Raw genomic sequence first — 27,045 nt, forward strand, 5'->3', positions numbered from 1 at the left:
TAAAGTTACCTGCCATCCCACCCCCAGGGGGCTGGGGTGGTGGGCTAATTTTAGCACCAGCATATGTCTCCCTCGAAAATAATCAACTTTGGATTGTACACATTTTTTCGTGTGAAGCTTATTTTTCGAGTTATTCTGGTTTGTCAACTTAAAATTTACACCCTGTGTATGGCAACTCCTCCTTTCTCCATCATGTCCCTACTTACATGTGCTGAAAGCTTATATCCACCTACATTTACCATTTCATACCTGTGGCAATATGATGTTCAGAGAGACATAGTACATCTATGCCACCCTCAATTTCTAAATCTTCTAAACAAACAAGAAGCTCATCTACTTTGTTGTTTAATCCCCTGATATTCTGATGCAATATATAAACATTATTTTTCACTGTGCTTTTATGTGAATCTTGTGACATACTAACTTTTTTTTCACTCTACTGTTATGAGAATCTTGTGATATTTTCACATCTCCAGTACCTGCCTGTCTGAACTGCTCATTAAGCTTAATTTCAATCAATGTAGGGTTATAGGACACTGATCTTAGCCTAAAAAAGTACTCTCATGAGTTTCAGTGCTCCACCTTAAAGATTTTGCTATAATCGCAGCCAGTTTACCCTTCCCTTCCCTATTTAGATGCAGGCCATGTCTTGTGAAGTCCCACCTACCAATACTATCAACAGGAACCAAACCTATGCCTGACAAAGTAGCCACCCGAAGCAGCTGATCTTGCTCCATATTGACCCTTCTGACACAACTGTTCAGTTGGGGCTGGTCATACCACATGAAAGCAGGAATCAAGCCAACATTTGTATGGTTCATTGCAGATGCTATTTTTACCTGGTCAAACTCAGTATTGTAGCCCTGTCCCTATCAGTACTGTTTCATGCTACACCCACTACCACAACATGATCCTGCTTCGTAAACCCCTTGCACAATGATCCTACATCCTCTGTCACTTGGCTAAGACATGCACTGGGATACCTGTCACCCAATTTTTTCTGCAAGATCTGGCCCACACCCCTCAAGAGTATCTCTCAGTGCAAAATGCAGTGATCAGCTTCTTTCTTGTCAATCCATCAAATCTCATTCACCTCCCTTTCTTTGCAGGTACTGCTTCTGTTGTCATTAATACCAAATGTTCCTAGTGTAAATCAACAGAATTGACTGCTTCTTCAGTTGTTTTTAGGATGTCTGCCCTAGTGATAGAGCAGATAAGTGTCCACGCTTTGGACGTAAATCACTAATTGCGCAGTATCTGAAGTGTCCGCGGACTCATCAAGTGTGCTGCAAAATGCAATGAAGTCCTGCACTTCACTTATTAATTAAGAGTTAACGTCACTAGCCATGTCACTCATGTGGTGATGCAAGTCTGCCGAGAAAGGCTGATTACTTAAAATATTTTTACATTCAGTGTGCACAAAAGACCTGCAATGTCATTAATACACTCTTTTATGAACTCAGTATCAGCAAATTGTTTTCCAGCTCTTGCGATGTTAAATGCTATCTTATGACTTCCATTTACCGCTGGACTGTCATTGCTGTTGTTCTGAAAACAGTGCTGCATAAAATACTACGTCACTTAAATGAGACATGCTGAAAGAAAATTGTAGATCTCTCATGACAAAAGCTACTTACATCAGATTTATCAAGGGTCATCTGACCTCTGTTTTTAAGCTGAGTTAATTTCCCCATCCAATCAGAATCCAAAAATAAGCTTCATTCATCCTTGTGAAAAATGTTAAAGTGGTGTTCTATAACAAACGTGCTAACCGTTGGGTATACAACCACATATTAAAAATTTTAAATTTTCATTATTCTGCACAGAGGAAAACTTGATATTCCTATACCTTTTTAAGTGATGTCAAATTTCCATTTCTCTGTTTCTTTGATTAGCACAGCATTTTCTGTTGCTTGTGATACACTGATGGAAAGAAAAATTGCGACACCAAAAATTAATTAATGTAGAGTAATGAAATTTTGGGAATACATTTTTCTAGGTAACATTTTTAAGCGATTAACATTGAAAGTTCACAGATTAATGTAAATGTGAGATAAGCTATTGCAAATGTAAACTGCTGGTACATTAATAGCCAATGTAACCTCCGGAATGATGAAAAGCATGCAAACTAGCAGGCATTATGTCATACAGGTGCCAGGTGTCAGTTTGTCGCACATTGTCAGTCAATACAGTGACTGTTAGTGTATTTGTGGGTGATGCTGGAGTTTTCATCTGATGCTGCCCTACATGTGCTTGGTTGGGGACAGATCTGGCGATCAAGTAGGCCAAGGAAATGTCGACAAACTGTAGAACGTGTTGTATAGAAGTATATGTTGTATAGTAGTATATGGGTGAGCATTTAGCCTGTTGGAAAAGACCCCCTGTAATGCTGTTCATGAATGGCAGCACAACAGGTTGAATCACCAGCTTAATGTACGAATTTGCAGTTGGGGCACATGGGATAACCACGAGAGTGCTCCAGCTGTCATACGAAGTTGTACCCCAGATTATAACTCAAGGTGTAGGTCCACTGTGTCTAGCATGCAGAGAGGTCAGTTGCAGGCACTCTCTTGGCCTCCTGCTAACCAACATGGCCATCACTGGCACCACGGTAGAACCACCTTTCATCAGAAAACACAACAGACCCAAACACAACACAACACCCTGCTCCCCAATGAGCTCTTGCTTGACACAACGTAAGTCGTAAATGGCAGTTGTTTGGCGTTATTGTAATGCACACTACAGGGCATCTGGCTTGTAAACCAATAAAGTAACCAGTTTGTAACAGTTTGTTGTGCAACCGTGGTGCCAGCCGCTGCTCAAATTGCCGCTGCAGCTGCAGTACGATGCACCAGAGCCACACACCGAACAAGATGGCATTGCCACATGGCCATCTGGAGCCTAGTCTTCTTGCTACCACACAATCCCATGACCACCACTGATGGCAAGTATGTACAGTGCCTACATTCCTGCCAAGTCTTTCTGCAATGCTGCAGAAGGAACATCCAGCTTCTCGTAGCCCTATTACATGACCTCGTTGAAACTCGGTGAGGTGTTGATAATGACATCTTTGTTACCTTAAAGGCTTTCTTGAATAACATCAACTTGCACATCTAATTTCAAAGGTAACTAATACTCATGACCATTACAGTGTCTATTTAAAGCAAACCTGAGTTACATCCTCATAGTGGCACTACTGGTGCCACTCTTGTGTGACTGGTGCAAAAATTTTGATGTTGCAATTTGGCTTTCCGTCAGTGTATAGCCAACCGTATCTAGTAATCGCTTCTCATCAACTTGGCAGCTAAGGCTGGTATTACACTGTCACAACCTGAGCGCTGTTAACATGCCTCAGGGCCTGCTCCAGTCTACGATTGAATATAAGCAGTACTCATGTACAATGCTGTGCGCTCATGAACCGCATGCAGTGTTTGCTGGCCCCTGCCATAGAGGGTAGGAATCACAGTTAGCTCTTTGTTCTTATGTGATGCTGAATGGTTGTCTTGTGATTATTTTTGTGCAATAAATTTCTGTGATTTTAAGTGTGTATTAAACCATCAACAGTGCTTGAAAAGTCTGTATTGTGCATTTCTGTACTATGTTTAACAGTACATTGATGGGAATGGTTTACAGGATCTAAATGAAATGGGTCACTGTTGAAAGTTTGACCATACATGGAATTTGTCAACTGCATTTGCAGAAGAAAACATTGACTGCCTGAACCATCTAATGACGCGTGATCTGTGAAAGTTGGAAACTAAATGATTAGAGTTTTTCTTTCACCAATATTTTCAGAGCTCTTCACAGGCATGAGTGAAAATCTGTTCTAAGTGTGTGACCTACTTCACTAAAGCACAAGAGAAGGGAAACACTGAATTGTATCAAGAAATGCTACAGCATATTGTCAAAAGGCCTCTTGCCAGTCATGAGAAGATATAACTAGTGGTTAGAAATGGGTGTATTAGTATGAGCTTAGAATGGAATAGCAAGTCCAGGTCTTTCAAGGCATGATCCTACTTTGAGTGAATCATGCCAGAATCTTTCAAGATACAGAAAGCCCAAATTCTTCCCTGCCAGGCAGCTTGTTGCACTGATACCTCAGGAAAATTCGAGAAAAGTTACAGCAGGTTAGTCTGGAACTGTTTATTTGCATGAGGGTTTCCAGATATTGTGACACAGAAGTTTAGACACAGGGCATCTTAGCTTATCACTGGTTCGTAACAGTATCTGTGGTCATGTTGTCATACAGACAGTGGAATTGGGCCTCACTTTGCCTAGATGACTTCTTTTCTATTCTTAAAAACCAAGGGACCCATGAACAAAAGGTCCAAAATGATAGTCACAATGAATGATGTCAAATAACTAAGACCTGATATAGGAGAATGGAGCTGTTCATACAGTGTTGAGGCACACTTTGAGAAGCCATTTCTCTAATATATCAGGTATGTCAAACATAGTTGTAGGATCTGGCAAGGTTTCTCATGTTTCATACAATGGTACACTAGGTACCGTCTGGCACACAACATATAACTTGCAAACTAAAACAGTAATTGTAGAAATAGGTAGACACTCTAGTAACCTGTTGAAAACTCTGCTACATTTACTGTGGCAACTGTCATCATTATTGTTACCTGCATTGTGGATGCCAACAATAATACAGGCTTCATCTAAATTCAATGCTTAAATGCTAATTGCTAGCTAGTAGTACTGCATGTATCTACGTAGCTTGCTGTTGTCTCCTTGTTACTACGATCTCAGATTGGGCTAATCTGTTAGCGTAACACTGCACAAAAAGGAATAATTTTTGTATGTTTTGGTAGAGTGGAAGTATGGGATGCAATATTAACTCTTACATTAACATTATTGCAGTAAAATTAAATTGTAATTATGGCTTCAAAACGTTTTTTTTTAGTCGTTGAAACAAAAAGAGAGGCGGATGCACTGAAGGTTCTCATAGCACTTGAATCCACATTCCTACAGTGTTATATTACTCTTGCTTGCTTCACATCTGAGAGTAGAATTACACCAGTATATTATTCTGTCAGAATTTTGTATTGTATGCAGGAATGGCAAATATCCTACATCTGACAGGTTTTTGTCATTGGAGAACTCCATGATAGTTTTAAAGTTATTCAGTCACTAAATTTCAATGTATATGAACAAACTGATTTATAGCTGTGTAAAATGACCATTCGGTATTCAAGAGGCGATATAGTGGGAGAAGGAATAGGCCGTCAAATTTGATGTCTATTGTAACACAATTTAACCTTTTAGTGGTAACAACAAACTAGTTATGTTATCATGATTGTAAAAGTGAACCTGTAATGTTTTCTGAAGCCATGCTTATGGAACTTCATCTTGCTTTAGAGCTTTTACAGACTGTGCCAAAAGTTATTACTGTTGCCATTTGTGCTGTATGTTGCACTATGCAAAAATCTGCACTGTATTGGGAAATTATCATTAACAGATAACAAGAATGCTTGATAATGTTGAGCCAATTCATACATTAACTTGTTACTCACAGTTTTGTTTTTCAAACTCATAACTTACTAATAAAGAAACTTTCAAGTAACCTTTTCCCACTAATTAGTTTTTTCCCTAATTTAATGTTGTGTGGTTTCTAGATTGCCACAGAAAGCTTTTCACCAAATGTGAAGAAAGACCGAAAAAAATTTGGATTGCGTAAAAAGAAGAGTTCTAAAGGCAGCTCTGTAGATCTTACAGGATCAAGTCCAAGCAAAAATACAGACCCAGAGTCAGCCTCACCACTATCTGTAAGTGTTGTTTTTCATTTCTTATCTTTCATTTCCTTTTTCCATTCTTACAACTGCAGAGAGGACACAGGACAAATTTTCTCCTCTGCAACAAAACAATTAAATTCTCTTACATTAAAATTCCTTATTGCCAACTGTTCTTTCATACTTGGTTTGCTGCTCACTGTTAAGAGAAATTCTGCTGTAGTGAAACTGCGCAAACCAGACATTAAAAATTGGTGCATAAATGTTCAGATTATTGGACGACTCTGGGTGTAATTTACAGATATTGTAATTGATTTAAAAGTTCATGGCAGTTAGATACTTATTTCAATGTTAGAAAACTTCACAAATTCACAAAAAATACTTCTTCAGTGGCAACTGAAGCCACATGCTTTCTTTTAATGCATTTATCCTTTTTAACACGCCTCTTGCTAAAGCAATATCCCTACTTCTAGTGTACTTACTAAATGACAAAAAAAAAAAACCTAAAACAAAGCTATTACCATAGTATTTTGTTATTTAAAATGAGGAATTTCAAAGATTTATCTACCCACTCTTCAGGGATATCACATAATTTTTCTTCTCTACATTGAATTATTAGTAATATTTAAATTTTATTTTATTCAACACAATACTTGTCCATATTTCAGCTTATATATATATATATATATATATATATATATATATATATATATATATATATATATATATATATATATATATATATATATATATATATATGAGGTGACTTACCGAACAAAAGCGCTGGCAGGTCGATAGACACACAAACATACACACAAAATTCAAGCTTTCGCAACAAACTGTTGCCTCATCAGGAAAGAGGGAAGGAGAGGGGAAGACGAAAGGAAGTGGGTTTTAAGGGAGAGGGTAAGGAGTCATTCCAATCCCGGGAGCGGAAAGACTTACCTTAGGGGGAAAAAAGGACAGGTATACACTCGCACACACGCACATATCCATCCACACATACAGACACAAGCAGACATATTTAAATATGTCTGCTTGTGTCTGTATGTGTGGATGGATATGTGCGTGTGTGCGAGTGTATACCTGTCCTTTTTTCCCCCTAAGGTAAGTCTTTCCGCTCCCGGGATTGGAATGACTCCTTACCCTCTCCCTTAAAACCCACTTCCTTTCGTCTTCCCCTCTCCTTCCCTCTTTCCTGATGAGGCAACAGTTTGTTGCGAAAGCTTGAATTTTGTGTGTATGTTTGTGTTTGTTTGTGTGTCTATCGACCTGCCAGCGCTTTTGTTCGGTAAGTCACCTCATCTTTGTTTTTATATATAATTTTTCCCACGTGGAATGTTTCCTTCCATTATATATATATATATATATATATATATATATATATATATATATATAAAAATAGAAGGAAACATTCCACGCGGGAAAAATTATATATAAAAACAAAGATGAGGTGACTTACCGAACGAAAGCGCTGGCAGGTCGATAGACACACAAACATACACACAAAATTCAAGCTTTCGCAACACACTGTTGCCTCATCAGGAAAGAGGGAAGGAGAGGGGAAGACGAAAGGAAGTGGGTTTTAAGGGAGAGGGTAAGGAGTCATTCCAATCCCGGGAGCGGAAAGACTTACCTTAGGGGGAAAAAAGGACAGGTCTGCTTGTGTCTGTATGTGTGGATGGATATGTGCGTGTGTGCGAGTGTATACCTGTCCTTTTTTCCCCCTAAGGTAAGTCTTTCCACTCCCGGGATTGGAATGACTCCTTACCCTCTCCCTTAAAACCCACTTCCTTTCGTCTTCCCCTCTCCTTCCCTCTTTCCTGATGAGGCAACAGTTTGTTGCGAAAGCTTGAATTTTGTGTGTATGTTTGTGTTTGTTTGTGTGTCTATCGACCTGCCAGCGCTTTTGTTCGGTAAGTCACCTCATCTTTGTTTTTATATATAATTTTTCCTTCCATTATTTATATATATATGTATATATATATATATATATATCCTTTTTACATGTATATAAAAATGTAAATAATGGTTCTCTCACAGTATAAATGTTGCTTAATTTTTGATATTCAAAGAAAATTTCAAACTTGCAAGTGTTTCAGCTACTTTTAACTTAGGCTTATAAAGTACTGACTAAAATTTGACAATGATCTCATTATGCTACATGTTCATTTTGCCTTAATGTGTGTACTCTGTTTATTGGCTGGGGAGTGCCTTAATTGTTGGACTTGAATGCTTTATTCAGAGCATACATAATACTCCGTCTTATACTTCCTGAATGTTGGTACTGTTATTAAATATGATTTTTTTGCAACTATTTTCATCATATTCAATCAGTTAATAGGCAGAAAGAGAAATTTGAGTGGTCAAAAATGAAGAGAATAATGATTTTCCTAAGTTCAGACATGAGTCTTACTGTTAATACTAGGTCTGACAGGGTTCTCTCTAAGAAGGAGAAAAACTGTACAGTCACACCGTCTACAATACCAGTGAAAGACATTGTTGTTAATATTGAAGCTGGAATCCATTTTTCCACTTAAATCGTCTGCAGATAAAAATACACATAGAATCAGCCAAAATATTGCTTAGATGCAAACCACATGGCAGTAACTTAATGAAAGGTGAGATGAAAGCTCTCCTGATTTAAATTCTGATAAAAACCTTCTAATTCTTCCAGTAAATAAGGGAAATGCTACAGTGGTAGTGCAGGAAGAAGACTACCACAGCAAAATTTGGGACATTCTAGAACCAGGAAGATATATAGAGCTTAAGTGATATCCTGCAACTTCTGTTCTTAGGATAACGAACAAGATATAGTCAGATTGAAATTATTAATTAGTGCTCAACGTCACACCCGAAGCATTCATCAGTACCAAATTGTCACATCAGTTGGTCAGTTCACTTCCAATTCCTTGTCCAGCTTTCTTCTTGATGTGTTTGGATCTTGAATCATGGGTCTGACACTTTTATTTCGTGTTTCATCACACACGATAACTACATAAAAAATAACACAAACAATGATGCTAATGAAGTACACATGTTTCATATGGAGAATAATGGATACTTTCACACAAAATGTGATTCATCATCACATATACAGTTATTATAATCACAGAGACTGGCTTACACATTAGATACGCTTCGCACACAATATTGTGCGATACCAAATTTTTGAAGGCTGCAGTTCATTGTTGCGACTGAGACATCACAGTTATAGATATAACTACTTAACCCAATATTGCAACAAAGCGCGATGGCTACCATTTAAACCTGCTGTGTAGAAGGACATGGGTCAGAATCTTGTGAGGTGCAATGAAATTTGTTTTATTTCTAAACCTAATCACAAGTGTTCGGTTATTATTTTTATTCAGTTAATTGATTTAAATGTAATTTTTTATTTGTAATACTTTGCCACATCATTTTCATCATCTTATTGACTTTTTTATTTGCTCTGATTTTTCTTCCTATCATTTCTTTTTTGTTTGGAATCTGCCTGTGTCATCAATAATCTGCAACCAAGTGCCAAGCAGGACTGCTAATTGGTTGGTAACAGGGCATCTCATGTATTCAGTGTGAGAATAGTTTCAGGTAACCAAAGATAACAAGAAATTACAGTTTACTTTTAGTGCTGAAACTGAATTTTTCCTGTCTTGCGTTTGCTCGTAGAGGTTAGCTTTAATCGCCATGAGAAAAGTGATTGTGATTCTAGTTCTCTGCAGACTGTTGACTGCCGTTATCTTGGCAGATTGTTGACTGCCGTTATCTCGGATACATTGCACATCACAAGGTTGTGGTTAGCTTAGGACACTAGTTTAAATTCTGGACTACGAAATGCATTGTCTGCTGCAGTTTAGTTGTTTGTAACTTAAAATCGGCTGTTGGCAGAGCATCTCACATTTCTGACATACCTTTCAGTGGCCAATTCCAAGATTGCTCCACATTACACATTAACAGCATTTGTGAAGTTCACACGTTTTGCCACCAAGATTGTGTGATTTACCAAAAATTTGCAAACTTGGCTGACCAGTAACCCTTATTATTACCTGAGTTGATTGTCTGACCTATGGGATTGCCAAACACTTTGCCACTCTCCTACAGCCATTTGTGAATAACTGACACTTATGTTAAAGGTTATGGTGATTTAATGAAAAACTAAAATCCTTCTGGTTGATTCCAGGTGATATTGTGGTTAGTTTTGATGTTGTAGCACTGTTTATTATGGTCATCTTAATGAGGTGATGTAACAACTAGAAATTATTTTCCCAAAGAATATAGCAGATCTCTTTAAACATTGTCTCAGATCAACTTATTTACAGTGAAACAACAAAGTATATGAGCAAACTGATGGCATATCTATGAGGAACCCCCTTCATCACATTTGTTAACTTAGTCATCAGTCCTCTGGTTTGGTGACACCACCATGAGTCTCTCTCATGTGCCAACCTTCCTATCTCAGAGTAACAATTGTGACCTATGTCCTCAATTATTTGTATTCCAATCTATGTCTTCCGCTCCAGCTTTTACCACCTATAGCTCCCTCTAGTAGTGTGGAAGTTAAACCCTAATGTCTTAATAGATATCCTATCATCCTATCCCTTCTTCTTGTCAGAGTTTTTCCTTGCTGATTCTATGCAGAACCTCCTCATTCCTTACCTTATCAGTCCACCTGATTTCCAACATTCTTCTGTTGCACCACATCTCAGATCCTTTGATTCTGTTCTATTCCAGTTCTCCAGCAGTCTGTGTTTGACTACCATACAATGCTGTGCTCCAGATGTACATTCTCAGAAATGTCTTTCTCAGATTAAGGGCTACACTTGATACTAGAAAACTTCTCGTGGCCAGGAATGCCCTTTTTGCCAATGCTATACTGCTTTTTATATCCTCCTTGCTCTGTCCATCATGGGTTGTTTTGCTGCATAGCTAGCAGAGTTTCTTAACTTTGTCTACTTCATCATTCCCCAATTCTGATCAGAAGTTCTTACTATTCTCATTTCTGCTACTTCTCATTACATTTGACTTCCTCTGATTTACTTTCAGTCCTTCTTCTGTACTCAGATTGTTTACTTTCACTGAGGACAGAAAATCTTATCATTGTTATCCTTTCACCTTAAAGTTTAATCGCACTCTTGAACCTATCTTTTATTTCTCTCATTGCACCTTTGCTGTGTAGATTGAGCAATAGGGATAAAAGATTATATCCCTGTCTTACAACCTTTTTAACCTGAGCACTTCGTTCTTGACCTTCCAGCCTTATTGTTCCCTCTTGATTCTTGTACATATTCTGTATTACCCATCTTTCCCTATAGCTTATCCTCATCTTTTCAGAATTTTGAATGTGCCTTGATTTTTCGTGCTTCAATTTCAACCACATCAGAGTTGCCTCTCTGGTATTGTTACCTTTTTCTAAAGCCAAATAGATTGTCATGTAAAGTATCCCCAATTTTCTTTTCCATTCTTCTGTACATTATTCTTTTCAGCAACTTGGATGCATGAGCTGTTAAGCTGACAGTGTGATGGTTCTAAACCTTGTTGGCTTTTGGTATATTTGGAATTGTGTGGATGATTTTTTCCAAAAGTCTGATGGTACGTCTCCAGTCTCACACATTCTACATATTGGTGTGAGTAATTGTTTTGCTGCCATTTACTCCAATGATTTTAGAAATTCTGATGGGATTTTATCTATACCTTCTGCATTATTTGACATTGTCATCCAAAGCTGTCTTAAATTCTGATTCTAACAGTGGGTCCCCTATGTCTTCCCTGTCGATTCCTGCTTCTTCATCTATCACATCATCAGAGAAGTCCTCCCCCTCATAGAGAGCTTCAGTGTACTCTCTCTACCTATCTGCGCTCTCCTCTGTTTTTAACAGTGGAATTACCATTCCACTCTTAATGTTACTACCCTTGCTTTTATTTTCACTGAAGACTATTTTGACTTTTCTAATTGCTGAATCAGTCCTTTTGACTGTCTTTTTTCCAATTTCTTTCCATTTTTCATGCAACCATTTTACCTTTGCTTCCCAGCACTTCCCATTTATTTCATTCCTAAGCAACAAGTATTTCTTCTGTTATTCATGATTTCTTCACAATTACCTTCCTTGTACACACTTTTCTCTTTCCAACTTCTGTGACTGTCCTTTTCAGAGATGTCCATTCCTTTTCAACTGAAGTACCTATGGAGCTGTTCATTATCACAATACCTATAGCCTCAGAAAACTTCAAGTTAATCTCTTCAGTCCTTATTATTTCTGTATCCCACTTCTTTGTGCATTGGTTCTTCCTGACTAGTCTCTTAAACTTCAGCCTATTCATCATCATTACTAAATTGTTATCAGAATCTATATCTGCTCCCGGGTGCACCTTGCAATCCAGTATCTGCTTCCAGAATCTCTGCCTGACAATGAAGTAATCTAATTGAAATCTTCCCATATTTCCTGGTCTTTTATAAGTATACCTCCTCCTCTTGTCATTCTTGATCATTAGTATTCACTGTTACTAGCTGAAATTTATCACAGAACTCAATTAGTCTTTCTCCTCTCGGATTCTTAACACCAAGCCCAAATTCTGCTGTAACCCTTTCTTCTGCTCCTTCCCCTTCAACTACATTCCAATCCGTGATTATTAGATTGTCATCTCGCTTTACATACTGAATTACCCATTCATATACTTCCTCTCTTCTTCATGTTCAGCTTGTGATGTCGGCATCTATACCTGAACTATTGCTGTCAGTGTTGGATTGCTGTCCATTCTGATGAGAACAACCCTATCACTGAACTGTTCACAGAACTTGCTCTCTGCTCTACCTTCCTATTTGTAATGAATTCTACTCCCGTTATACCACTTTCTGCTGCTGTTGATGTTAGCCTATTCTCTTCTAACCTAAAATCCTTGTCTTTTCCATTTCACTTCACTGACACCCACTGTATCTATATTGAGCATCAGTATTCCCCTTTAAGGATTTTCTAGCTTCCCTACCACGTTCAAACTTCTGACATTCTATGCCCCTACTCATAGAACATTATCCTTTCATTAGTTATTCAGTATTTTTCTTATGATCACCTCCCCCTTGGAATTCCCCTTCCAGAGATCCGAGTGGGGGACTATCCCAGAATTTCTTGCCATTGGAGAGATCATCATAACACTTTTTCGATTACAGACCACATGCACTATGGATATACATTGTATCATTACTGCTGTGGTTTCCATTGCCTTCTACATCCTCGTCCTGTTGATCACTGCTGATTCTTCCAATCTTTCAGGGGCAGTTTCCCACCCCAAGGACAGGAGTGTGTCCTGAATCTGGCTGCTCTTTTGCCCTCTTTGACTAGGCTGTTGGCAGAATGAGGGTGACTTCTTATACAGAAAATTTTCAGTCGCCATTGCTGATGATTTTTAAGCAAAATTTAAGCAGTGGCGATGTTTCAACCCAGGACATTTTGAGCACTAGTCAAAGGCACTACCTCTAGACCAAAGGAGCACAGTTGTACCAAATGGAAAAATTTGAAGACACAGCCCCTCAGATAGTGAAGAAGAAACAATAATGTTGGTTTCGGTATGTTGATGGTATTTTCGTTATTATGGCCTCATGGAGGAAACAGAATTCTCAGAATTTCTAAATTTTCTGAATTCTGTTAATTGTACGGAAAAAGAGAAAGGTCAGATTTCATATTCAAATGCACGGGTATATAGAAACCTCAACAGAACTTAAAAACAGAAAGTCTACAGAAAGCCTACTCACACAGATAGATACCTTCACAGAAATCCCAATCACAATCTAAGCAGAAAGGAGAAGTTACCAAAACAGTGATGGACCATGCTAAAAGAATCTATGAACCACAGTAAGATAATGGACTCAGTCATTTAACAACTGCCTTCAGAAGAAATGGTTACTTTGACAAAGAGATAAATGGGGTACTATACTGTAAAAGATCTGAAGCTACAAATGAAAAGAACCAACCAAAAGGAAAATTTTCCTTCCATTTGTAAAAAAGTCACAGATCACATCAGCAAAATACTAAGTATGGACATGGTATTTAAACCAACAATAAAAGTGCACTGATATTTGAACACTGCAAAGGACCCATGCCTTCCACTTGTCACAGCAAGAGTACATCGATATCCATTGTACATGCAGTCAAGTGTCTATTGAAATTAGAAAAATAACCATTAACATCTTACTTAAGGAACACAAGCTGTTGTTATCTGGGAAGCAGATAACCGGCAGTGCACTGATACTAGGGAACTGCCAGATTTGTGTCTCTGAGAATGTGGTTTCATTGAGATCCAATCATTACTTGCTAAGATGTACTGAGAGGCAATAGACAATCAAAAGCACAGAAACAACTTCAACAAGAAAGAAGAAGAATTGAAATAGACAAATGGCGTTAGTGTGAATAAAGCAAATGGCACCAACTCTTCCACACTAAAAGCTCCATAATATGTCAACATGACTCCACAATCTGATCGTCTCACAAAAGGGCTGTTGGTGCATATCAATAAACAGTTAGTCTTTTTGGGCTTGTTTAAGTTGAAACTGATGGCCTGATGCTCATAAAACAAAAATCACAAAACAAAATATTTTCTTGTTTGATGTTCCAAAAGGTTTTGAATTGCTAGCATGTAAGCTAAAACTGACAACATTGAAACTGATAGCCTGATGCCCATAAAACAAAAATCACAAAACAAAATATTTTCTTGTTTGATGTTCCAAAAGGTTTTGAATTGTTAGCATGTAAGCTAAAACTGACAACTACACTGACTTCTGTTATTGTAGTGTCTGTGTTTTTGTTTACATTATATATAATAAAAGCAAGCACTGACACTGTAAAGAAATGATTTGCTTTCTATATGTGCATGTAGAATAAAGAAATCTCCTAATTTAAGAAAGCCTTAATGAACACCTGATTGTGATTAACAGGTAACAGGTAATTAGTATTGTAGGCCGTTGGTTGTGTATGTGCTGCCATCATTATTATCTACAAAAAGTGGAAGAATGGTAGTGAAATTACAAGAACATAGGCACCAGAAGCTGTGACACTCCATAACGCCTAATCTCTAGTTCAACTGGCAACAAAATTTGATGAAGGAAGCAGAGGTTTTCCTGAGCCCACTATTGTTTCACAATTGTTTCAATTAGTCTTGTAAACCATAATTTGGGCTTGTTGTCTCAGCAGTATGTTGTTAAATACCTGTGGCCATGTGAAGGTTGTTATTGCAGTGTGAAATAATGAAAATATATTGTCTATTCAGATGAACAATACCTCCTTTTAAATTCCACTGCTTTTGTGTCCCACCATGAATACAAGATGCTAACATGATAAATAACATGAATAGTTGTGTTTTGAACTAGTGGACTACTATAAACGTAAATTGAAAGTTGTTGTAATGTTACTTCAGTGTCATTTTTCTAAGAAACACATATACCTTTTTCAGATTTGTGTGTTTGGGCAAATGATTGATTGTAGCAAAGTGCCACTATGAGTGACTGTATGACCTATTAGCTCAGCATTAATCTACCTCACCCAATGCAAGGTTGGAAACATGCATTTTGACAGTTGCATCTGTCTGATTGCTTGCATTTGTGAAAAAGAGGGAAAATTTTGTGTATTTCAATCTTGTTGTGCCTGTGATAACATGTTTAAATTGTTCATACATTCCAGCATGTGTAATACACACTGTTTAAGATTGATGGAATGTCCTAGGTACACTGGCCAAACAAAATAGCAAATAGTAATCCTGGTATGGGTCAAAAAGCTCATTAATCTCCTTATCTTTTTCTTGTCATTGTCTAAACATGGCTAAAGGTATACACTGTAAGCATAGAATTCCTATAAGGGACAGTCAAATGAAAACCACACACATGGAAAAAAGTGAGTAACCTGTTTATTATTTCAAAATGAATTGCCATAACAGTTAATACATTTATCTCAATGTCTTCATGGAAAAATGTTTGTGTCTGCCTATGAAACCATAATTGTACCTCTTTGTATGAAGCAAATTGAAAGCCATGAATGTCCTCCTTCTGGGCTTCAAAAATATGGAAATTGCATGGAGAGAGATTTGGACTGTATGGAGATGTGTTAGGGCCCCCCCATATATTGCCAGGGTTGTTTTGACTGTGCTGCAGAACTTATGCTGGGAAGTCCTTATATATTCTCCAATTAGTCTTGATCTCTCCCCATGCAATCTCCATATTTTGGAGTGATGAAGAAAGACATTCATGTCTGTCGATTCACCTCGGGGTACATGCCTCCGTACAGTCATGGTTCCATAGGCAACTGCAAACCTTTTCCATGAAGGCATTGACCATCTTGTCTCACAGTGGGATGATTTTATTAATAGCTAAGATGATTACTTTTGAAATAATAAACAGTTTACTTACTTTTCCCATCTGTCTTGTTTTTGTTTGACTGCCCCTTATAAACAAAACTATATTTCCCAGTTCATGAGGGGAAACTGACAAGTCTTTGTTTACTTGAAGAGGAACAGAAAAATGTTTCATCCTTGGAGGGTTTTGTTGTATTGGTGTGAAGACATGAACTAAAACATGTTTTATCTCCTAATGCTGGAGGCATCATCAGAAGGTATGTGGGTAGTATTGACACTGTTTTTCACCCTACGAGAAAGGTGCATGAACATTTGAATCTTGCAAAGGATCTACACCTGCTACTTGCCATACAGGTGTATACAAAATCCCTTGTACATGCAGTCAAATGTACATAGGAACTATTAAAAGAAACATTAACCCCCAGACTGAAGAATGCAAGAACAATGTTCAAGCAGGCAGCATTGGTTAATTGGTAGTAATACACTAGGGACCTGGGAATCACAAAATTTTTCTACAGTTCTATAATTTTATCGAGATCCAATCATTGCTATGCCAGCACATACAAAGAGGTGATAGAAATTCGAAAGTACCAATGCAGCTTTAACAGGAAATGAGGAGGATTGAAATTATACAATTTGTGGGTTCTAATGCAAAATTAAGCAAATAGCACAAACTCTTCTGCAGTAAAAGCATACATCAGCCCGAATCCACTATCTTGGGTAATGGTCTGATGACATTGCTACCGAACTATTGTCAGAATACATATAAGCAGTTCATCTTTCTGAGCTGCTTTGAATTTAAAATATTATGTCTTGGTGGATGCTGCACTGGAGGGCAGTTACAGTTTATACTGAGTAGATGGCCTATTGTGTGACAATATGCACATTCTATGGTTCAAAGACAACAGTTACACAAAGTAACTCTTGAGACACATGATATCTGAAGGCTCATTGGTAGTAACTTAGACTAAGTAGACACAGATGATGCAGAAATGTGATAAACAGCAGTGTTTTGAAGCAAGAGTGAGCTGCACTGAAATGCTGGTGATTGGTTTTAACTGGTACAGTTTTACACGGGTTCTACTGATTTAACTTTGTAACAGTTGGCTCTGAGTTGGTATGGAGAAATTTACACTTATGATTGAGACCATGTAGATAAGCAACTCACACTCTGTTCAACTGTTCTCTACTTTTGCTGTGGTTACATGCAACAGAACTGGCGACTCCAGGCACCTTACTTAATTTGCAAAAATGTGTGTTTCATATGTCTTGGAAGGGAGCAAACTGGACTCAGTCAAGGGATTTAAAGTACATGACAATGTATGTCCAGAGGTAGAAAATGACAGCTGCAATTACATAAAATAGGCCCCTAAGCTGATATCTAGGTGGGATCTACTCGGGAAAATGTTGTCAGGAAAAATAAAATTTGTGTTGTGTGGGTCGGAATGTGGGAAGTTAGATCCCTTAATTGGGTAGGTAGCTTAGCAAATTTAGAAAGGGAAATGGATAGACTGAAGTTAGATATAGTGGGAATTGGGGAAGTGAAGTGCTCTGGCAGGAAGTACAAGACTTCTGGTCAGGTCAGTACAGGTTTGTCCACACAAAATGCAATATGGACCATGCAGGAGCAGACATAATAAAGAAAAATAAAATACAAATGCAGGTAATCTGCTGTGAACAACATAGTGAACACACAGCAACACAAGCTGATACGCCTACTAGCACGATAGGTGATAAATAGATGTAAAGTATGTATGAAGATGTAAAAGAAATTATTCAGACCACTAAGCAAGATGAAAATTTATGATATGGCACTGTGATTTGATAACAAGAAAAGGAGAAGAGAAAGAAAGTAGTAAGATAACATGGATTGGGGGAAAGTAATGAAAGGAGAAGCAGCCTGGGAGAAGTTTGCATATAGCAAATTTTAATAATTGCTACTGCTTGATTTAATGATCACAAAAGGAGGTTGTATACATAAGAGACCCGGAGATAACAGAGGGTTTCTGTAGTAACCAAGTAATACATGAAACCAATCCAAGTAACACAAATATGGCTTTAGTCGTAAACCTCTGAACAATAACAGAAATAAGCCTCTCGTGGCTCCACAAATAACAAGACAAAAGAAACATGTAATGTGACAAATGCATTGATGGGAACAAAACAATTAAAAGATGTGAAAAGTGAACTGGGGTCCATTATTGGAAACTAAGGTACGAGGCAATCTCTCAGTAGGAAAAAGCCCTCAAAAGTGCACGAATTGTGACCTCAGCCAATCTCAGCGCAGCTCAGAGAATGAAAGAAACGGGGGAAATGCATCCACTACTGACAGGCAATAGGAATTCAAGAAGGGACCTGCAAAGTCTACATGAATGCATTCCCACAGCTGGTGTAGGGTATGCCAGGGGAACAGAGATGCCCTGGAGAGCCTGTTGTCGAGCACATTGTTCACAAGTCACAACAAAATGGACAATTCCACCATCAGTCCCTTCCAAAAACATGTCTGCTAGCCAACAGTTTAATGTGTGAAACTCCCCAATGTCCTTAGTGGAAAGGCTTAAAAGCTCACATCATAATGAGGCAGTAATGACTACTCTGGGAGAGCGGGCTTCCATGGACAACAGCAAAACACTGTCAAAAACAGAGGGGCAATACCTGAAGGAAAAATAGTTGTGCAGGGGGTCCAAATCTCGACCCAGCATATCCTGTTGAACAAGCCGAACCACTTGGCAGAGAACTGGGTCGGTGGCAATGGCAGCTGCTATGTACAAGATTGTAATTGGAAAACCCTTGACCGTGGCCTGCATTTCCTTATCAAGATGGAAGCAAAGCAATTCTTCATGATCAACGTTAAGATCAGGACCTACAGGAAGGCGGGACAAAGTGTCCGCATTGGCATGTTTAGACATAGATCGAAAATGGATTTTGTAATTGTAGTGAGATCAGAACAGCACCCAGCATCGTAGGTAGTGTGCTGCCTTGTCAGGCAAGGAAGTGTGGGGTTAAACAGAAAACCAAGGGTCTATGGTCAGTAATAAGGTGATACTTGGAGCCATTCAGAAAATCGTTAAATTTCTGGAGAGCGTGAACTATGGCAAGAACTTCTTTTTCCACCTGAGAGTGACGCTGATATGCTGGAGTGAGAGATTCAGAGGTGAAAGCAACAGGTCATTCAGAGCTGTCGGCATATCGGTGCACTAGGACTGCGCTGAAGCCGTATGTGGGGCATCAGTTTATGTGAGGCATCAGTTATCAAAACAATGTGCTGGTCCAGAGAGAACATAGCTAAACAAGGGGCCAGGAGTAGTTTCGATTTCAACATTTGAGAATAGCACATTTGCCATTTGGTCTCCAACAAAGAGGTACATTCTTGTGTGACAAGGCATGCAACGGATGGGCCAACGTGACATCCCTAGCAGGAATTTATGGTAGTAGGCTATCTTCTGTAAGCAGGCCTGAAGCTCCTTTGTGGACAAGCAGGGATGTGGTCTAGAGGAGGGTGAACCCCATCCTGCGAGACCTTTAACCCCAAATAAACAATAGAAGGTTGAAAAAGCTGAGATTTCATGAGGTTACACTGTAAGCCACCACACTGTAACACAGGCAAAAAAGTGCATAAGTTTTTCAAGTGATTGGCTGTGGAGGAGCCCCTGACAACAATATCACTCAGGTAATTAATGTAACTGGGGACAGACATAGTCAGTTGCTCTAAAAATCATTGGAAAATAGCAGGGTCACTAGCCACACCAAAACAAAGGCGCAAATATTGATAGAGACAGAATGGAGTATTCAAAACAAGAACTCACCATGACTGTTCGTCTGCAGGAACCTGTAGATAAGCTTCAGACAAATCAATTTTAGAAAAGTACTGGCCACCTGATATTTTCGTCAACAGTTCCTCGTGGTTTGAGGGAGAATATTTATCTACGAGCAACTGTGCATTAGCGTAGTATTGAGATCTCCACAGAGGTGAAGTTTCCCCAACAGCTTTGGGACTACGACCAGTGGGGATGACAGTTCAGTAGTCATAAGAGGTTGCATCAGTGCTAGAGATTAACATATGTCCAATTATGCTTTCAATTGATCATTTAGAGTGGCAGGAATAGGATGTGCACAACAAAAACGAGGCCAAGCTGTGGATTTCAAAGAAATAAGAGATGAAAAATATGTAGCACACCCTGTACTCTCCTAAAACAAATCCGATAACTCCTCACGCAGTGTTTCCAATTGAGAATACAGTAGCTAACTGGACACAAGGTGTACTTAGTTGGCGATAGAAAATCCAAATTCCTGAAACGTGTCCATCCTGAACAAGTTCTCAACAACAGCATCAGCAACCAACAAAAAATAGAGGCAGATACCATAAATTGTCCCAACAGGACAGTGTTCTGTTTGTTATAACTAACCAGCTTCTGTGTGACAGGTGCCAATGGCGGCGATTGTAAACTCACAGAGGCCTGAGAATTCAATAACGTCTCTGCAGCATGTGTGTTGACCTGTAGCTGGAGCACTTGGTGAAAAACATTCTACATGATGAACAACTTGGGAGGAGTCGCAAGCATTGGAGTCGCACAGTTTACGTTCATGTCCATATCCTGGACAACCTTTGGTGAACGACATACAGAGGTGATGTGGCCTTTCTTCTGGGAAGCATTGCAAATAGTCCAGCACTTAAGGCATGCTGAATGTTCGTACTGTACAAAACAGAAAGGACAAGACAGAAACAGAGAATGCTGATGCTAGTGCTGTGGAGGCCATGGCTGCTTGAGCCGACCTTGGGCTGCTCGGCGCTGGTCCCGCATGTTTTCTGCCACCACTGCCACGTCACTGTGCAAGCTGTTTGTCTTCCTAGTGGACACATCATGTGACACTACTGCCACATTGCTCCACACTTCAATTTGATCAGCCACTGCCCAAGAAACTTCAAAATATTGTGCTATTTGCAAAACTTCTGCCAATAGGGAATTCTCACAGAGTAAAGCCTTCTGGTGCCTTCCTTGTCTAGAGCTAAACAGATTTCAGCATGCACCATTGAATCTGTGTAAAATCATTATGGGCATCAGTAATGAATTGCCACTTAGGCTAAGGCCGTGAAGTTTCGCTGCCCAGTCCCTGTATGACTGGTATTGTTTCTTGCAGCATCCGTAGAATTCAACCCACACTGCTATGACATGCATTTGTTTGCAATGTTATTTGGACAGTTAAACTGCATGTGTGATCAAAAGTAGAAGCTGTCACTTCTTATAAAAGGGGCAAGCTGACATAGCAATTGATACACCTTAAGTAGAATCTACGAGAGGAATAAGGCTCTGCACAAATTCGAGTCTGTCACATTGAAAGCCAAAAAATTCTGTCTGAGTCTTTTTTTGTAAGTTTCCAATCCTTGGCTGAATCATCATCTCGGAGGCAAAGTTGGTAGATTGACCAGTGGAGCTGTACCTAATAGATTGTGGTAAATCAGAGACTTAAAAAACAGATTTTAAACTTTGAAAACATTTCCAGGAGCAGGTGTGGACCCTGCCCACTGCAGATTAAAACTGAAAAAACTTCAGAAGAAGAAGAAGAAGAAGAAGAAGAAGAAATGAAGGAGACATGAAGAAAATTGAAATAGTTAGAGATTGTTGAGAATTTCAAAGGGAGCATTTGGCAACAATTAACTGAAACAAGAAATTGGAGTACAGTAGGAGACAAATGGGGTGCTTTGAGAAATGAAATAGTGAATGCAGCAGAGGACCAAATAGGCAAACAGACAACGTCCTGTAGACACCCTTGGATTACACAAGATATTGAATTTCATTGATGAAAGGAAAAAGTATAAAAATGCAGCAAATAAAGCATATAAAATGGAAAACAGGCATCTGAAACATGAGATTGACAGAAAGTACAAAATATTAAAGCAGGAATTTCCATAGGAGAAATGTAAGGCTGAAGAAAGATGTCTGACAGTGGAAAAGATAAATGCTGCTTATAGAAAAATTAGAGAGACCTTTGGGGAAAAGAGGAACAGCTGTATGAGTGTCAAAAGTTCAGATTGTATGCCAGTATTGAACGAAGAAGAGAGAAGCCAAAGGTGGAAGAACTATATAGAGTTACACCACAGAAAAAATTGCTTCCGAGAGAATAAAATAAGATATGGGAACACCAAGCCATTCGAGTTCACAGACATATCAAAGATCTCCAGGCTAATTGGCTATGTTCAAAGCATCCATCTCTCGTAACAACAAAATGACCAGGAAGAAAGAATTTTGACATGGTGCTAAGAGGGACTGATTGACATCCCACTTTCCCCACCAATGCTGGCACATGATGTGTCACTTTGATTGTCCTAAGATTTAAGTGACACATACAGTCACAGCAGAGATAAGAACTGGACTTGGGAAAAAGTATGTGGATGTGCTCTACGAGTGAGAATACTATTGTCACCAGAGAGCAGTTTTGCATTGAGACCCAGACAGTTTAAAATACTGTTCAACATGTCCTGTAAGGGCTTATTTGTCCTGTAAGGGCTTATTGGGGTGCTTCAGTAGACTTCCTGGTGGCAGAGAAGACACCCATTAATCTCGTTTTTAATTTATACTTAAGAGTCAGGCCAGCAGCTGTATGTCTCAGATTTTGATGAATTTTCAGAGATATTTGTCAGTGGAAAAGTATCAACACTCATTTTGGCTTTTAGCATCATATTTACCAGTTTTTGAGAAAATTTACATTGAAGCTTTCTGTGCCACATATGTTCTACTTACTGTGATGAGATAGTGAATTGTGAGGAACTTTTTTTTATCCAAAACACATTTTGTGCAGAAAAATCAGCATTTCAATGTTATAAATAGTTTTCTTTCACGTAGAAGATATAATTATGAGCAAAATTCACATTTGTCTTTTGTTAGTTAATATGAATGTCGTAGTAAATCTCAGCAGCATTATTCTGTAATATTAACCTCATTTTGGTGTATGTGTTGTGTCTTTCGCAAGTTTTTGTGAGGAACTATGTATAAAAGTAATGATAATGTAAGGCTTTTGGCAATTTGACAAACGTTTGCAGTTTTTCCAAACCAAATTAAGAAAACTGTGTATAATATTTAAATGCGGACTATTTTGTAAATAAAAAGTACATTATATGTTGAGCTAAAAGGTGAAACAGTGCTCATATTTAGCAATGATAGTCTGTACAAAAGTTCATTCATATCTGTGACCCACAACTGTGAGCCAATGAATTAGATTATGGTGTTAGAAATGTGTGGTGTTCCCAAATTCTACCTTATTATGTTGTGTTTGTGTTGCGGTCTTCAGTCCAGAGACTGGTTTGATGCAGCTCTCCTTGCTTCCCTATCCTGTGAAAGCTTCTTCATCTCCAAGTAAAACTGCAACCTACATCCTTCTGAATCTGCTTAGTGTATTCATCTCTTGGTCTACCTCTACTATTTTTACCCTCCATGATACTCTCCAATACTAAATTGGTGATCCCTTGATGCCTCAGAACACGTCCTACCAACTGGTCCCTTCTTTTAGTCAGGTTGTGCCGCAATTTCCTCTTCTTCCCAATTCTATTCAGTGCCTCCTCATTACTTACATCTAATCTTCAGCGTTCTTGTGTAGCACCACATTTTGAAAGCTTCTATTCTTTTTGTGTCTAAACTACTTCTCGTCCATGTTTCACTTCCATATGTGGCTACACTCCATACAAATACTTTCAGAAAAGACTTCCTGACACTTAAATCTATACTCAATGTTAACAAATTTTTCTTCTTCAGAAACTCTTTCCTTCTATTGCTGGTGTACATTTTATATCCTCTCTACGTCGACCATCATCAGTTATTTTGCTCCCTACATAGCAAAACTCATTTACTACTTCAAGTGTGTCGTTTCCTAATCTAATCCTCTCAGCATCACCTGACTTCATTTGACTACATTCCATTACCCTCGTTTTGCTTTTGTTGATGTTCATCTTATATCCTCCTCTCAAGACTGTCTAAAACAATTATCATTGCTTTAATTGTTATCAACTTCACAAAAGTTTTGTTGATACTGTCTTTACTTCATGTTTTTACACTGTCTTCATTTGCTTAATATCTTGCTTTTTGTGGGTTAATTAGTTGAATGTTCTGTAGACACATTAATAATAAACATGATATGAAATGTGCTTTGTAAACAGCTGGGTTCAGCCTGCCAATGCACATGCAGATAGCCCTATAATGCAGACTACAGTTTGATATTGCAAACATATAAACATGTGAAGCTCATGAAGCTTATTTGCAGAATTACAATTGTATTCATTAATCCAAATAGTTAGAATCTGTCATCTCTAGTTCAGCTTTTGTTACATCAGTACTTCTGTTTTTCACTTGGAGAATGAAGTCACTTGCACAGAATAACATATAACATTTGCTAACATATGCCCTATTGGAGATGCAGGTAAATAGCCTTCTCATGGCAGTAATTTAAGATAGGGTCATAGCTGGGCCAGAGACCATCAAATATGTCTTGGATTGTGTCTGAAGGATCTAAAACTGTGCATGCACTGTGATCCATGCAGCTACAAGGGTTGTGGGGAAGATCTACTTGTAGTATTTACAACACTGTGATACAATTTTTTTCTTTATTTGTTTACAGTATAGAATAAGATCTACATTTTTGTATTTAATTTTAGGCTTCTTTTCTCTACTCTGTTGTACAGTAAGAAAATAATTTTCTCAGAAATTGGGGTAATGCAGTGCTATTCCTTGAAGTTGACTTGATGGTTCACATTGTGAAATGTCAAATATCTGAACATACACTAATAAAAAGTACTGTTGGTATCAAGGTATTTTTACTCCAGGCAGGTAACACCTCCCTCATAATAATTTTTATCTGTGGGATTGTGGTCATTTAAGACACAAAAAGATTTATAATTCAGCTTGTACTTTTTTCATTCACTACATCAAAACTTACTCTGCTTTGTTTAAAGGATAGTTAGACATGTACAGTATTTGTGTCATTCTCTGTAACAGACCTGCTCACTGGGGACGGGACATAGTCCATCACTTCAGCAGGCACTGAGTAGCAGCAACACTTCCTTACCTACAGCATCAGCCCCAATAGCTGTCGCTGTGGCCCGGCCTCAGAGCTTGCCAGGAACGGAGCAACACCTCTTAGTGGCTGCAGGGAGTCCAGGACTGCTGCTCCCTTCTGGAACACCAACAGACAATCAGCTCAGAGATGATTTTCAAGTGCTTGCAAAAGACAGTGAGTTGTTGTGCTTTATGAATATGTGTTGTTGTTCCTTTTCATGTTTTGGAACATAGATTTTGGTGATAGTAATCTGTAACATAGCCTGAGGTGTAAGTTAGATTGAAAGGTGAAGTCTGGTTGTGAGTTGGTGAAGTCAATATTTATGAATACAAAATTGTAGTTGTAGTGACATACTGATCTGTAACTTAGCCTGAGGGCTTGATTAGATTGAAAGGTGGTAGTTTGTCTGTGTTTTCACAAGATGGTGGTGTTGAAGGCTTCAATTAATCATCTTATTGGGCACTGTCTAACTCTGTCAACTTCTTATCAGTGTTACAAGAATTTATTTGACTAATCTCCAACTTTCTTTCACATTCTTTTAGTCAGCAATTTTTAGACATGTTAACCGTTGTCGTGCTTGTAAAGGGTGATTATAATTAAACTTAAACTTTCAAACCGCTGTAGAAGTAACACCACTGTTCAGAATGATGTCAAATTGCAACAGAATATTATCAGTGAAGGGGGAAAACGTATAGCAGAAGAAAAATAAATAGTTACAAAATGTAGCAATAGATGGCACTGTAAGCATCATAACTTAATAGTGGTTGACTACAAATGACAAATGAATCGTACAAAAATGCCTAAGGTGTATGTTTTATGTTAAACAAACTGTACTACTCAGAGTGCATGGGTGTACAGATGTGATACTGTTAGTTATGTAAGCCCATCCACTACGGCAAGGTCATATCACATTGGATGGGAAAAATTGGTTTTTAATTGTCCTGAGGCCAAACACCACACAAACAGCATCACTCACATTGGTTTTTAATTGTCTGGAGGCCAAAAACAGCGTAAAGAGCATCAATCACATCGGTTTTTAGTTGTCCTGAGGCCAAAAACCACATAAAAAGAATCAATCAAAATCAAATCAGATTATTAATTTCTGTGTCTGGCGCAAAACATGTTCAATATGCTGCCCACCGTACTTTGCAACAAGTTGAAACCGAGAAATGGCATGTTCCACAACTGATCAAAGTGTTTCCAGGGTCACGTTTAGAATGTGTTGTGCATTGCATATCTTCAGTGCAGCTAAGTTTGCAATCGGAACACTGAATACAACATCCTTCAGATAGCCTCACAGCCAGAAGTCACACGGATTAAGGTCAGGTGATCGGGACAGCCACGCTGTAGGGCAATGACGGCTGATAATTCGAGCATTTCTGAAATGGCACTTCAGCAGCTGCTTAATTGGATTTGCAATGTGCGGAGGTGCACCATTTTGCATAAAAATGATCACATCCATGCTGTTGGAGAGCAGGAATGACTTGGTTGCGCAAAAGACTCTCATAGTGCTTACCAGTGACAGTACAGGTAATAGGACTGGAAGCACCTGTCTCTTCGAAAAAAATATGGCTCTGTGATAAATAATGCCATGAACCTGCACACCCAGTAACCTTTTAAGAATGAAGTGGTACTGGTTGATTTGCATGTGGATTTTCCATTGCCCATATTTGACAATTCTGTGTATTGACATATCCTGTCAGATGAAAGTGGGCTTTGTCTGTCCAAAAAATCTTCCACGGCCAATCATTGTCCACAAGTGGTGGTGTGCAAATGTGCAGTGCCTGGAGAATTGCCCAAACATTGGACATAACCGTAAGCACGATGCATAAAATCGTACGAAACAGCCTTCTTTGCTAACCATTCAAAAATATCCATGTGCACAAGTTGCTTCCTGTGCCTCTCACCTCTAGGAGTTTATCAAATGCAGTAA

The 27,045-nt window shown here is 38.5% G+C and overlaps 1 protein-coding gene across 1 annotated transcript in view; it reads left to right on the forward strand.

Moving 5' to 3' along the window:
* Positions 1-27,045, forward strand: part of LOC124619465 (oxysterol-binding protein-related protein 6-like) — a 261,036-nt gene that overhangs the window by 94,353 nt on the left and 139,638 nt on the right. Inside the window, exons 8-9 of the mRNA XM_047145864.1 lie at positions 5,625-5,774; positions 25,052-25,286. Coding sequence (XP_047001820.1) covers positions 5,625-5,774; positions 25,052-25,286 — 385 coding nt within the window. The remainder of the gene's footprint in view (positions 1-5,624; positions 5,775-25,051; positions 25,287-27,045) is intronic.

This window comes from Schistocerca americana, chromosome 6 (genome assembly GCF_021461395.2).
Source record: "Schistocerca americana isolate TAMUIC-IGC-003095 chromosome 6, iqSchAmer2.1, whole genome shotgun sequence".
Lineage (NCBI taxonomy): Eukaryota > Metazoa > Arthropoda > Insecta > Orthoptera > Acrididae > Schistocerca > Schistocerca americana.